This window comes from Prionailurus bengalensis, chromosome D2 (assembly GCF_016509475.1).
Source record: "Prionailurus bengalensis isolate Pbe53 chromosome D2, Fcat_Pben_1.1_paternal_pri, whole genome shotgun sequence".
Classification (NCBI taxonomy): domain Eukaryota; kingdom Metazoa; phylum Chordata; class Mammalia; order Carnivora; family Felidae; genus Prionailurus; species Prionailurus bengalensis.
In genome coordinates, this window is record NC_057351.1 from 46,471,467 (window position 1) to 46,483,762 (window position 12,296).

Here is a 12,296-nt window from a genome sequence, read left to right on the forward strand (position 1 = left end):
GCCATGAATTTCTTCTTTGTGTTCCTCCCAGTGAGTGAATAGCTTCTGTCCAGGGTGGGGTGGGGCAGGACGGGATGGAGAGTCAACATCCCCACCATGTGGCTGCCTCACCTAGTAATGGGCTAAACATGAGAACTCCCTCCCTCTCCAGGAAATATACGGATACTGAAAAACATCATGTCCTATAGAACATATACGGAAGCCACGCTAAACTTCACGGCCACACAAAAAGGCACCCTCCAGCATCCATATAATAGGGCTCATTTGAATCTCTGCCCTGTGCCCTTCCCCTGCTGTCCCCAGTGACGCTTAGTACCACTCCAAGCCTGCTGGTGTCTCTCCTCCAAACCAGAGGGCCCTTCCGTGAGGCCAATATCAGTCCTGAAACCTGACAGTCCCTTTCCATCGAGAAGCGTGTCCTCAGGGCCCTGAGAGGCCCCACTCAGTAAGAAAGTGCAGAGCACGGCAGGGGCCCGTGGCTACAAGTACGTCATGGGACCTAATGCAGGTGGAGTCCTTGGGTGGTGACAGTGCAACTCTTTTGCTTCCTGAGCTGGGAAGCAACTTTGACACATACCGTAAAGGTCCGAATTCTCTCCATTGCAACATGATGCGCTCGAACAAAACTAGGGTCGTTAATGGAATCAAAGGAAGATCTGAAGGAAAGAGAAACGCCTGAGGAATTTTGGGTCTGGGAGCTTGGATTCTGTGCTCCTAAGACGTTTTCCTCCCTGTTTCTCAGAGTCTCCTTCATTTTTCAAGGCCTCCCTATTGCCAGAGACGTGGCCGGAGGCATAGCTGATAGGTGGCATCCCAGCTTCGCTCCCCAAGAGAAAGATGGTTTGTTTCTCCCAAGGATTCTGATCAGCCCAGAACAGGCCTCATGCACGCTTTGGGCCATTTTTTTTTTTGTGGCCTGGAGCATGAACCCCATTCTTGGCCCAGCCTAGGTTGCGGTCATGCATATCAGAGGCTGAGTGATGAACAAGGGTGTGGATAGTCCCTAAAAGCATCAACTGGTTTAGTGTTCTTATACAAGTGAGTCTTTGGGTTTCCTGATGTTCAGGACAACCCAGATGACCATGCACCAAAAATACCAAGTGCCCCAATGTCATTTTCACTCCAGGAAATATCAGGAGGGGGGAGGCCTGGCTTTTTCTGACTTGCCCTGTGAACTAACAGGATCACGATGCTTTAATGAAGATGCGATCCCAAAGAAATCCCAACCTTTTTCCCCCACCACGGCTGCTTTAGTTCAGGGCTTGGGGATGCCCTTTTTTGCTGCCTTCCTTCCTGCCATGATTCCGTGCCATGCCTGGCCTAGGTCAAAATTCACCACCAAATCTGAGAGTGTCTACTGTGCAATGGATTCTTGCTTGTTTTGACTTCATGTAAATATGCAAGCAATTGTCCCTTATGAAAAATGCTTATATAGGGGCGCCTGGGTGGCTCAGTCAGTTAAGCCTCTGACTTCAGCTCAGGTCATGATCTCATGGTTCACGAGTTCCAGCTCCGCATTGGGCTCCCTGCTGTCAGCTCAGAGCCTAGAGCCTGCCTTGGATTCTGTGTCTCCCTCTCTCTCTGCCCCTCCCCCGCTCACGCTCAGTCTCTCTCTTTCTCTCTCAAAACTAAACAAAAACATTAAATTTTTTTTAAAAAAACTGCATATATATAGTTGTTTCAATAGATGCCTGATAGTAAAAACAAGATGAAAAACTTTTCCTAATTTCTATTGGGATGAAATAGATGAGATACTTAGGAAAACTTTTCCTAATTTCTATTGGGATGATTCCTCTTACTCATTTTTAGAAATAAATGTTAAGGCATGGTTAGTGGTTTATTTGATAGGGAATAATTCACCCATTTTTTTTTAAGGTTTACTATGACAATAACATCAAGATTTATCACCGCAAATAAGCACCAGGGACAGATCACCCATTGCTTCTAGTTGTGAGCAGAACTTGGATGTTTGGCTTCTGGACATAATGGTGGGATGAGCTCTGCTTGGATGTTGACAGTAGCTTCCAGGATTCCTTTGGGAAGCGTTTTCAGTAGGAGGTGATGGTCTTTTATACTCGAGGTCCAGCTGGTCCCCCAGCCACACAGTGTCACGTGGGTTTGTGCAGCTATGAGCAGAATTCTGGAGCCAAAGTCTGAATTGAATCTAGAGCAACGACTTGTTACCCTAACTTGCAGCTGCCAGCTCTTCTTAGCGGAATGTGTTTCTTTCCACACGTCATGGCCCTCAGCTTTCACTAAATTTAAGGAGATGGGCTTGATGGGATTGAGTTCAGTTCACTTCTGCAGTAGCCTAGGGGCCCCCTACCCTCTTGCCTCTCCCCACAATCTCCTCTTCACACACTTCACACTCCAACCCCACCTGGCATCCTCAGGCCCCACTAGCCCATATGGTTCCTTGTGCAAATGAAGAAATCACCCTCCTTCCTCAAAACACCATAGAACCATGCTCTGTTGGAACATTGCCATGATAAAATAGGATACGCTGCCTATGATAATTATGATATGCACTGTATGCCAACCATATAGTCTCCTCTCCTAAAGGATCCCCTGGAAAGTTCCAGACAATTCTTTCAAGTGGTATTTCTTCCCCCAAAGCTGCGTGGTTTATTCACTATCTTTGAAATCTGGCAGGTGGAAAGGGAATGAGATGCAGGTGTAGACCAGAGAGATCGACTTCCCCTTTGTAAAGTCAGGCTATTTCTGCTTCTAGAAAATCTACCTGCTTCCAATTTGGACCCTTTCCAATAAACCACAAGAGGTACTCATAAGCTATCATGGGTCTTTGGGAGTGTTACCGTAGAGCTAAGTTCACGGACACATTTATTTTTTGAAGCTATTGTAACGAGAGCCTTACACTGTAAAGAAACTTTCATTTCGAAAATACATACTGACTGTCACATGAATGTTAACACAGTGTAATGTGAAGCAATTTTATAGTATCCAGAATCTTGCGGTATTCATCATCCCATTACAAGAATTCTATGAGAGATTAAGTCACCTTACTATAAACGTGATAATTTATACTATACTATAATCTCTTTATACTATAACGAGATAATTAGGGAGTAAGAAACTTGACCAAGTTCGCACAGCTATACAGAAGGGCACAACTCACACTCAAGGTTGTGTTTAAAATATATAATTTACCATATATACATGATCCGTTACAAAGGCAAACAATGTCTGCAGTGCGCAGTGAATAACCGCCCAGAGCACACCCACCCAAGAAGTGTGACAGGATGGCTCTCTTCTAGAACGTTTCCATCTCCAGTGAGTTTCTGGGTGTTGTACCAGTCCTGCAGAGAAACTTCCACACAGATGTGTATACCATGCACCCCTGCCTGACCCCAACCCAAACACATTAGAAATCACCCATGAAGTTGAGTTGGACAAGGCACGTTCCAAGAGTAGGGTCTTTAAAACACATTTTCCCAACTCGGCTTGCACTTCTTACTCTCCTCCACTAGGGGAACCAGGCACAAAACTTTGCCCACATACGAGTGGACGTTCAATTAGAGCTGGTAACCTCAACACAGTTCCGAGGGGCCCGCTTCCTCCAGTGTGTCAATGGATGGCTAAGTCCCTCCCTTGCTCCTTTGGAGACGAGTAGGACTTCTTGGAGGATGTAAGTTTCTATACCAATATAGGTGCACCCTGATGAGGGTTATGGAAGCCCTTTAAAATAGGGTGTGCTACTTGCCCTGTGGCCTTGGGCGATCACAGCTGGGGAGATGGCACTGGGGTATTTACAGACGGCTGACTGTTAGCCCCACAATCTGCCTCTCCGCCCTTAAATCACCAGGTTCAGTGCATCTGTTTAAAACAAGAGATGCTACCTTGAGTGATCGTTTGCAGTAAGCAGTCTGCTCTGCTCTAGATGCCTTAGGAACGTTCTGTGACCTTCTGAAAACCAACTAGTACATATCTGCCATCTCACACACTTTGGCCTATAATGGTATTTCTTCTAGCTATATGCTATGAGCTTGATATCACAAATACAGGAAGAACAGAAGATTAAAATAAGATTTTTAAAAGATTAAAACCCAAAGAAAGAAGAAGAAAACACGAAGGGGTTTGGCTCAGCAGAACAATCTCCTTGGGTACTCTCAGAATCCGAGTCCACACTTCTCAGGGCTCAGACTCAGAAAATCTTGTCCTGGGAGGTTTGTCCAAGGTCGGTGGCCCCTAATCTTTTGTGGAGAGGAGCCTCGTACCTCGTGCCTCACACCTCTCCTCAAAGGCACCTGGAGCGCTGTTGGGAAGGGTCTCTCTGCCACGCAGAAGGCACGAGTGAAAATACAAAAATAAGGACTTTGTTTCCAAAGTGTCATAAATAACCGGGATGGCAGGTATTAAATAGGACCACGGAAGAGGGCACAGCATTACAACTTGTTCTCTTCAAAGAGGATCTGGGCATAGACGGTGCTGGTGGGGAGGCCTTTGGCGGCCCGGTGGGGTTTGACCAGCTCCAGCTCGGCGTAGGTCAGGTTCTCCTCAGCAATCTTTGGCTGGAAGACAAAACACAAAACAATTCCAGCTGACCACAGGCGTTCCGCATCATATATTCATTCATCAGGGGTGCATTTTCATCGCATTCTGGGGACCCAAAGGGAAACAAATGGACAAAAATTTTCCAAGGACATATAAAAATTAAATAACATAACAATATAGATCTTATTGCCTTATAAAGAACACTATGCCCTATAAAGAGGCACTACGATTATTCTTTTTTTAATATATTTTTTAAGTTTATTTATTTATTTTGAGAGAAGAGAGAGAGAGAGAGAGCATGAGAGGGGCAGAGAGAGACGGACAGAGAGATGGTCCTAAGTAGGCATCACTCTGGCAGCTTAGAGCCCAACACAGGCCTCCAACTCATGAACTGTGAGATCACGAGCTGGGCTGAAACCAAGAGTTTCATTCTCAACTGACGGAGCCACCAGGTGCCCGTCACTATGATTTATTCTTGAGTCAACATAGAACACTAACAAAAAGCGATTAAACATTAGGTCACAAAGTAAACTTTAATTCTGAGAAGTAAAAATAATGTAACTAACAGTTTCTGATCAAAAGGAAAAAATAAAGATAGTGACAGAAACCCAAAATTCTAGAAATTAATAACAAAATTAGAATGAGCATTTTTCTCGAATGACTCAACCTGGATAAAACTAAAGGTTTGGAATATCTTGATAACAATGAAAAAAGAAAATATTACTTACCAGAGCCCAAAGAATGAAGTACTCACAGATAAATCATAGTCTTAAATATTTATGTTAATTCTATGAATTAAATGGGTCGAGCATCCAATTGAAGAAGTTAGAAAAGAACAAAATAAATGGAAAAAAAAAAAAGAAAGAAAGACCAATACAATTAGAACCAGACTCTATGAATCAGAAACCAGAAAAACAGGGGCACCTGGGTGGCTCAGTCAGTTAAGTTCTGATTCTTGATTTCAGCTCAGGTCATGATCCCAGGTTTGTGGGATTGAGCCCCACACTGGGCTCTGTGCTGGGTGTGGAGCCTGCTTAAGATTGTCTCTCTCCATCTCCCTCTGCCCCTCCTCCCCTCAAAGAAAGAAAAGAAAGCAAGCAGGAAAACAGCAGAATTATAAAAATACCCAAAAGCCTGTGCTTGGAAAGCACCAATAAAATAAATAAACTGAAAAATAAATTAATAAAGATAAAAAGGTAAAAAGCACAAGTGAATAAAATAGGAAATGAGGAAGGGGATATAATGTAAATAAATTTTTGAATTAAAAAAAAAAAAAACGACTTTGCTCAACTCATTGCCCAAAATTATGAAACGCAGGATAAAGTAGGTAATGTTTCAACAAATATAAATTATAAACTCCAGAAAATATGAATGTACTAATTATCATCAAAAAAAGAAATAAAAGAAAGGAAAGAAAAGAAATAAGGAGGGAGGGAAAAAGGAAGGAAGAAAGGAAGAAAGGAAATATTGTTAAAGAGCTCTTTCTCAAAAACACCAGGCCCAGGCATTTTTATAGGAGACTTTCTAAAACAAATTCTTTTAAGGAAAAGATAATTCCAATGTAATTAAATTTACCCAGAGCATTAAAAGAGGAAGAAAAACTTCATGTATTTTATTTAAGAAAAAATTTTTTTTACATTAGAGAGAGAGAGATCAGGGGAGAGGGGCAAAGGGAAAGAAAGAGAGAGAGAGAGAATCTCAAGAAGTCTCCATTCTCAGTGTGGAGCCTGACCTGGGGCTTGATCCCACAACCCTGGGATCATGACCTGAGATGAAATCAAGAATTGGACGCTCAACTGGCTGAGTCACCCAGATGCCCCTTCATGTATTTGAAAACAACCTCATTTATTAATGTAAATTTTAAATCATATTGACTCAGAATGAAGAAGCAGATTAAAAGATACATAACCATGTTCCAGGAATGCAAAGATGGTTCAATATTAGAAAAAGCTACCAGTATAATCCACTATAGCAACAGATGCAAAAAACCAATATGACTATCTCTATAGATGCTGAAAAAGCATTTAATAAAATTAAAAAGAATTTTTTTGTGAAAAACAACTTTTGAATAAAGGGGTCACCCGTGTATATTTTCTTGCCATGATTAAGGAACATTATTAAAATAAAGAATAATTGGTGGTTTATTATGGAGTGATGTCAGGATCACAGCACCATGAGCCATTCCACTTTCTTTTCCTTTCCCCATCAATTTACAACTGATTGGACATCCACAACTGAAAAGAAAAGTGCCTCTGCACAGCATACCAAAAGACACCCGAGAGATCTGTCCATCTGTGCACTCAAAGGTGGGGGGACTGGACTGCAGAGGAGACTGCAGAGAGGGTGGGGGGCAGCAGTGGCATTGGTGGTGATGACAGAGAAGGTGTGGGCTGGTCCAGAAACCAGCCAGCACCACCTTACTGATACAGGAGGTAGAGGGTGAAGGCAGTGATGGGGGGGTGGGGGTGGGGAGGGGGGTCTGCCTGGCCATGCGCATTATAGCTGGAGGGAGCAGTTGCTCTCTCTGACTGACCACAGTGACTGGGGGAGGGAAAGGAACGGAAGGAAAGTGTCTCCTGCTGTCTGTCCCAGAAGGCAAAAAGCCCATCCTTGCGTCAGGATCCCCCTACGTAGCAGTGGGTACACCCAAAGCCCAAAGCACTAAGTACACACCTTCCCTCCTCACTCCTGCTCTGCCCACAGCCCCCCAACTGCCAGCACCTTTGTTTTTTCTAAATGCATAGTGCTCCCAACCTTAGCAGCCAGTCAGCTTCCTTAACAGAAGGCAGAAACTTGTGCTATAGCGCCACCTTCTGGAAAACAAAAGGAAGGCTCCTAACTACCAACCTGTTGAACTGTTGGAATCAATGTTAACAAAACCTCACCTACATGAAAAAGGGTGTTCGCTACTTCAAATGCAGTGGCAGAGCCACTTCTCATCAACCGCCATGAAAAATCATAGTAATAGGTGAAAATCACAGTAATATTTAAAAAATCACAGTAACATGGTATCAGAAAAATAAAATGACAATTTCCAGTAACCAAACCCAAAGACATGGAATACAGTAATCTAAATGGTAATTCAAAATACTTGTAAAGAAGTTCAAAAGCCAAAAGAAAACTCAGAAGGACAGTACAGTGATTTTAGCAATCAAACTAATAAACAGAAGGCGTGCTTTATCAAAGAGGCTGAAATTCCAAAGCAGAACCAAACAGGAATTCTGGAGCTGAAGGACTGAATAAATGAGAGGAAGGATGCATTAGAACATACTGGAAATAGAGCAGATCAAAAGGAAGAGAGAATTAGTAAGCTCAAGGACAGAAATATAGAAATGATTCAGGTGGAAGAGGAGAGAGAGCTGAAATTTTTAAATAGTGAAGGAATTCTATGTGAATGATCTGACTCCATTAGAAAAGCCAAAATAAAGGGCGCTTGGGTGGCTCACTCAGTTAAGCATCTGACTTCAGTTTTAAGCCCTGCATCGAGCTCTCTGCTATCAGCACAGAGCCCACTTCAGATCTTCTGTTCCCCTCTCTCTGTGCACCTCCCCCACTTGCTCTCACTCTTTCTCAAAAATAAGCATTTTAAAAAATTAAAAAAAAAAAAAGAAAGAAAAGCCAACATTATGGGTATCCCAGAAGGAGGAGGGAAGAGAAGGGAAGAGAGCCTATTTAAAGAAATAATAGCTGAGAATTTTCCAGTCGTGGAGAAGGAACTGGGTATACAAGCCCACAAAGCTAATAGGACACCTTACTAGCTCAATGCAAAAAGACCCTCTCCAAGTCACATTAGAGTAAAATTGTCAAAAGTCAACAATAAAGAATATTAAAGGCAGCCAAGGGGGAAAAAATGATAGTAACCTAAAAAAGTACTCCTGTTAGGCTATCAGCAGATTTCTCAGCAGAAACTCTGCATCCCAGGAGAGAGAGGAATGACATATTATATGGGAAGATAAAAACTGTCAGCTAAGAATATCTGGCAAAGTTATCCTTCAAAAATGAAGGAGAAATAAAGGCTTTCCCAGATAAACAAAAGCGGAGAGGGTTCACCACCAGTAGACCTGCCTTACAAGAAATGTTGAAAGGTGATCCTCAAGCTGAAATGAAAAAAATGAAAGTACACAAAACTCTGATTAAGGGGATAAACAGAATTAGAATATGGTAACTCTTCTTTAAAATAGTATATTAAACTCTTAACTATAGCATAAAGTGTAAAGGAAAAGAGCATTAAAAATAATGGGAACAACTTGATAACAAAATCACAGTATAAAGAGAGATAATTTGTGACATCAAAAATATAGAAGAGGCAGAGGAAAAGGATGGAACTTTCTTTCTTTCTTTCTTTCTTTCATTCTTTCTTTCTTTATTATTTTTTTTCAATATATGAAATTTATTGTCAAATTGGTTTCCATACAACACCCAGTGCTCATCCCAAAAGGTGCCCAAGGATGGAACTTTCATAGGCAAATGAAGATAAATTGCTATCACCAGAAAAAGAACTATTTTATCTATGAAATGTTTTATGTAAACTACAAAGCATATTTGGTAACTACAAAGCAAATATCTAGAAGATAGACACAAAACATCAAAAAAAGGGGAGGGGGGAGGCTATGCCAATGTCCATGCAAAACTACCTACTTACAAAGGTAGACAGAAACAGAAGGAAACAGAAACACGGGAAAGACAAAATAATCAGAAGGCAAAAGATAAAATATACATATCAATAATCACCATAAATGTAAATGGATTAAACTCACCAATCAAAAGGCACAAAGTGGCTGGACAGATAAAAAAAATAAGACCCAACTATATGCTGCCTACAGGAGACTCATTTCAGCTCTAAAGGCACATATAGGCTCAAAGTGAAAGAATGGAAGATATTCCAAGCCAGCTGAAATAAAAAATTAAGTATAGCCATACTTACATCAGACAAAATAGACTTAAAGCTAAAAAGGGTATTCAGAGACAAAGGTCATTACATAATGATAAAGGGGTCAATCCATCAAGCAGATATAATGATTACAAACAAATATGTTCCCAAAATCTAAGCAATGAAATTAAGTATATATTAATTATATTAAGTAATCAATGTTACTTAAGTTTGTAAGTATATTATATATTGGTTAACTAATAAAAGTAATTAAGTAATTAATAAAAGATCTTAAAGGAGAAATAGACAACAATACAATAATTGTAGGGGACTTCAATACCCCACTATCAACAATGGATAGATCATTCAGATAGAAAAATCAACAAGGAAGTATTTAAATTGAAACACACTTTAGAATAAATGGACTTAACAGACATATACAGAACATTTCACCCAACAGCAGCAGAATACACAATTTCTCAAGTGCACATGGAACATTCTCCGGGATAGATCATATGTCAGGCCGCAAAACTAATCTTAGCAAATTTAAGAAGACTGAAATCATAACAGCTATCTCCTCTTACCACATGGTATGAAACTAGAAATCAACAAAAGGAAAGTGAGAAAATCTAAAAATATGTGGAAACTAAACAGCACACTTATAAACAACCATTGGATCAAAGAAAAAATCAAAAGGGAAATAAAAATTATCTCATGAAAATGAAAACACAACATATCAAATATTGTGGGATGTATCAAAATCAGTTCTGAAAGGAAAGTTTATAACAATAATAATATATTAAGAAATTAGAAAGCTTTCAAACAACCTAATTTTACACCACAAGGAACTAAAAAAAGAAAACAAATGGAGCCCAAAGTTAACAGAAAGAAGGAAAAAGTAAGGATCAGAGTGCAAATAAATGAAATAGAAACCAGAAAAAATAATAGAAAGGATCAGTGAAACTAAGAGCTAGTTCTTTGAAAAGATAAAATTGACAAAGCTTTAGCTAGATTAATTAAAAAAATAGAGAAGTCTCAAAAAAATTAGAAATGAAGAAGACATTAGAATAGATACTACAAAAATACACAGAATTATAAGAGACTAGGATGAACAATTATATGCCAATAAATTACATAACTGAGAAGAAATGTGTACATTCTAGAAACACACAACCTAAGAAGACTGAATCAGGGAGAAATACAAAAGCTAAACAGATAGTAATCAGTAATTACTAATCAGTAATAATAATAATAAAAACCTCCCAACACAAAAAAACTTCAAGGCTAGCGCTACTGGAAAATTCTACCAAACATGTAAAGAATAATTAATACCAATCCTCTTCAAACTCTTCCAAACTATCAGGCAGGAGGGAATACTTACAAACTCACTCTATGCAGTCATCATCACTTTGATAACAGAAACCATACAGGGCCACCACAAGAAAAGAAAACTATAAACCAATATCCCTGATGACTATAGATGTAAAAATTCTCAAGACAATGTTAGAAAATCAAATTCAAGAACATATTAAAAGGATTATACACCACGACCAAGTGGGATTTATCCCTGGTACGCAAAGATGGTTCAACATACACAAATCAATAGATGTAATTCATCACATCAATAAAGTGAAAGATAAAAATCACATGATCATCTCAATGATCAAAATACAATATCCTTTCAGGATAAAAACCATTAACAGACTAGATACAGAAGAAACATATTCAACATAATAAAGGCCATATATGACAAACCCACAGCTAACATTATACTTAATGAAGAGAAACTGAAAGCACTTTTCCTAAGATCAGGAACAAGTCAAGATGCCCACTCTCACCACTCATATTCAATATAATACTGGAAGTCCTAGCTAAAGCAATTAAGCAAGACAAAGCAATAAAATGCATTCAAATGAGAAAGAAAGAAGTAAAACTATCATTATTTGCTGATGATATGATTCCTATATAGAGCAAATCCCAAAGAACTAGTAAAAAAAAAAACTATTTCAGTAAAATGGCAAGATACAAAACCAGCATATAGAAATCAACTTTATTCCTTTACACTAATGATGAAGCATCCAAAAAAGAAGTAAAGAAAATGAACCCATTCATGATAACATCAAAAAAAAAAACTTAGGAATAAATTTAACCAAGGAAGTGAAAGATCTATACAACAAAGACTACAATACTTTGCTGAAAGAAATTGAAGAAGACACAAGCAAACAGAAAGATATCCCATGTTCGTGGATTGGAAGAATTAATATTGTTAAGATGGCCATACTATCTAAAGCCATCTACAGATTCTACTTAATCCCGATCAAAATACCAAAGGCGTTCTTCACAGAAATAAAAGAAACAATCCTAAAATTTGTGTGGAACCACACAAAAAAAAAAAACAAAAACAAAAAAACAAACAGCTAAAGCAGTCCTGAGAAAAAGAACAAAGCCAGTGGTATTGTGCTTCCAGATTTCGAACTATACTACAAAGCCATAGTAATAAAAAACAGTATAATACTGGTACAGATATAGATAGATACATCAGCCAATTGAAAAACTCCAGCATATATGGTCAATTTATTTTTGACAAGGAAGCCAATAACACATAACAGTGAAAGGATAGTCTCTTCAACAAATGGTGCTGAGAAAACTGTAGAAACACATGCAGAATAATGAAACTGGACCACTATCACATATCACTCACAAAAATTAACTAGAAATGAATCAAAGACTTAAACATAAAGGTCTGATACCATGAAAGTTCTAGAAGAAAATGTTTGGAAGAAGCTCATTGATACTGATCTTGGCAATCATTTTTTGGAAATATCTCCAAAAGCACAAACAACAAAGGAAAAAAATTAACAAATGGGACTACATCAAACTCAAAAGCCCCCACAGAGCAAAAGAAACAATTAAC

At 39.3% G+C, this 12,296-nt stretch overlaps 1 protein-coding gene across 1 annotated transcript in view; it reads right to left on the bottom strand.

Annotated features, from left to right (window-relative positions):
• Positions 1-3,144: 3,144 nt before the first annotated feature.
• The window catches only part of VSTM4 (V-set and transmembrane domain containing 4), a 98,596-nt gene continuing 89,444 nt past the window's right edge, over positions 3,145-12,296 (bottom strand). The window contains exon 8 of the mRNA XM_043596830.1: positions 3,145-4,529. Coding sequence (XP_043452765.1) covers positions 4,404-4,529 — 126 coding nt within the window. The 3' untranslated portion in view covers positions 3,145-4,403. The remainder of the gene's footprint in view (positions 4,530-12,296) is intronic.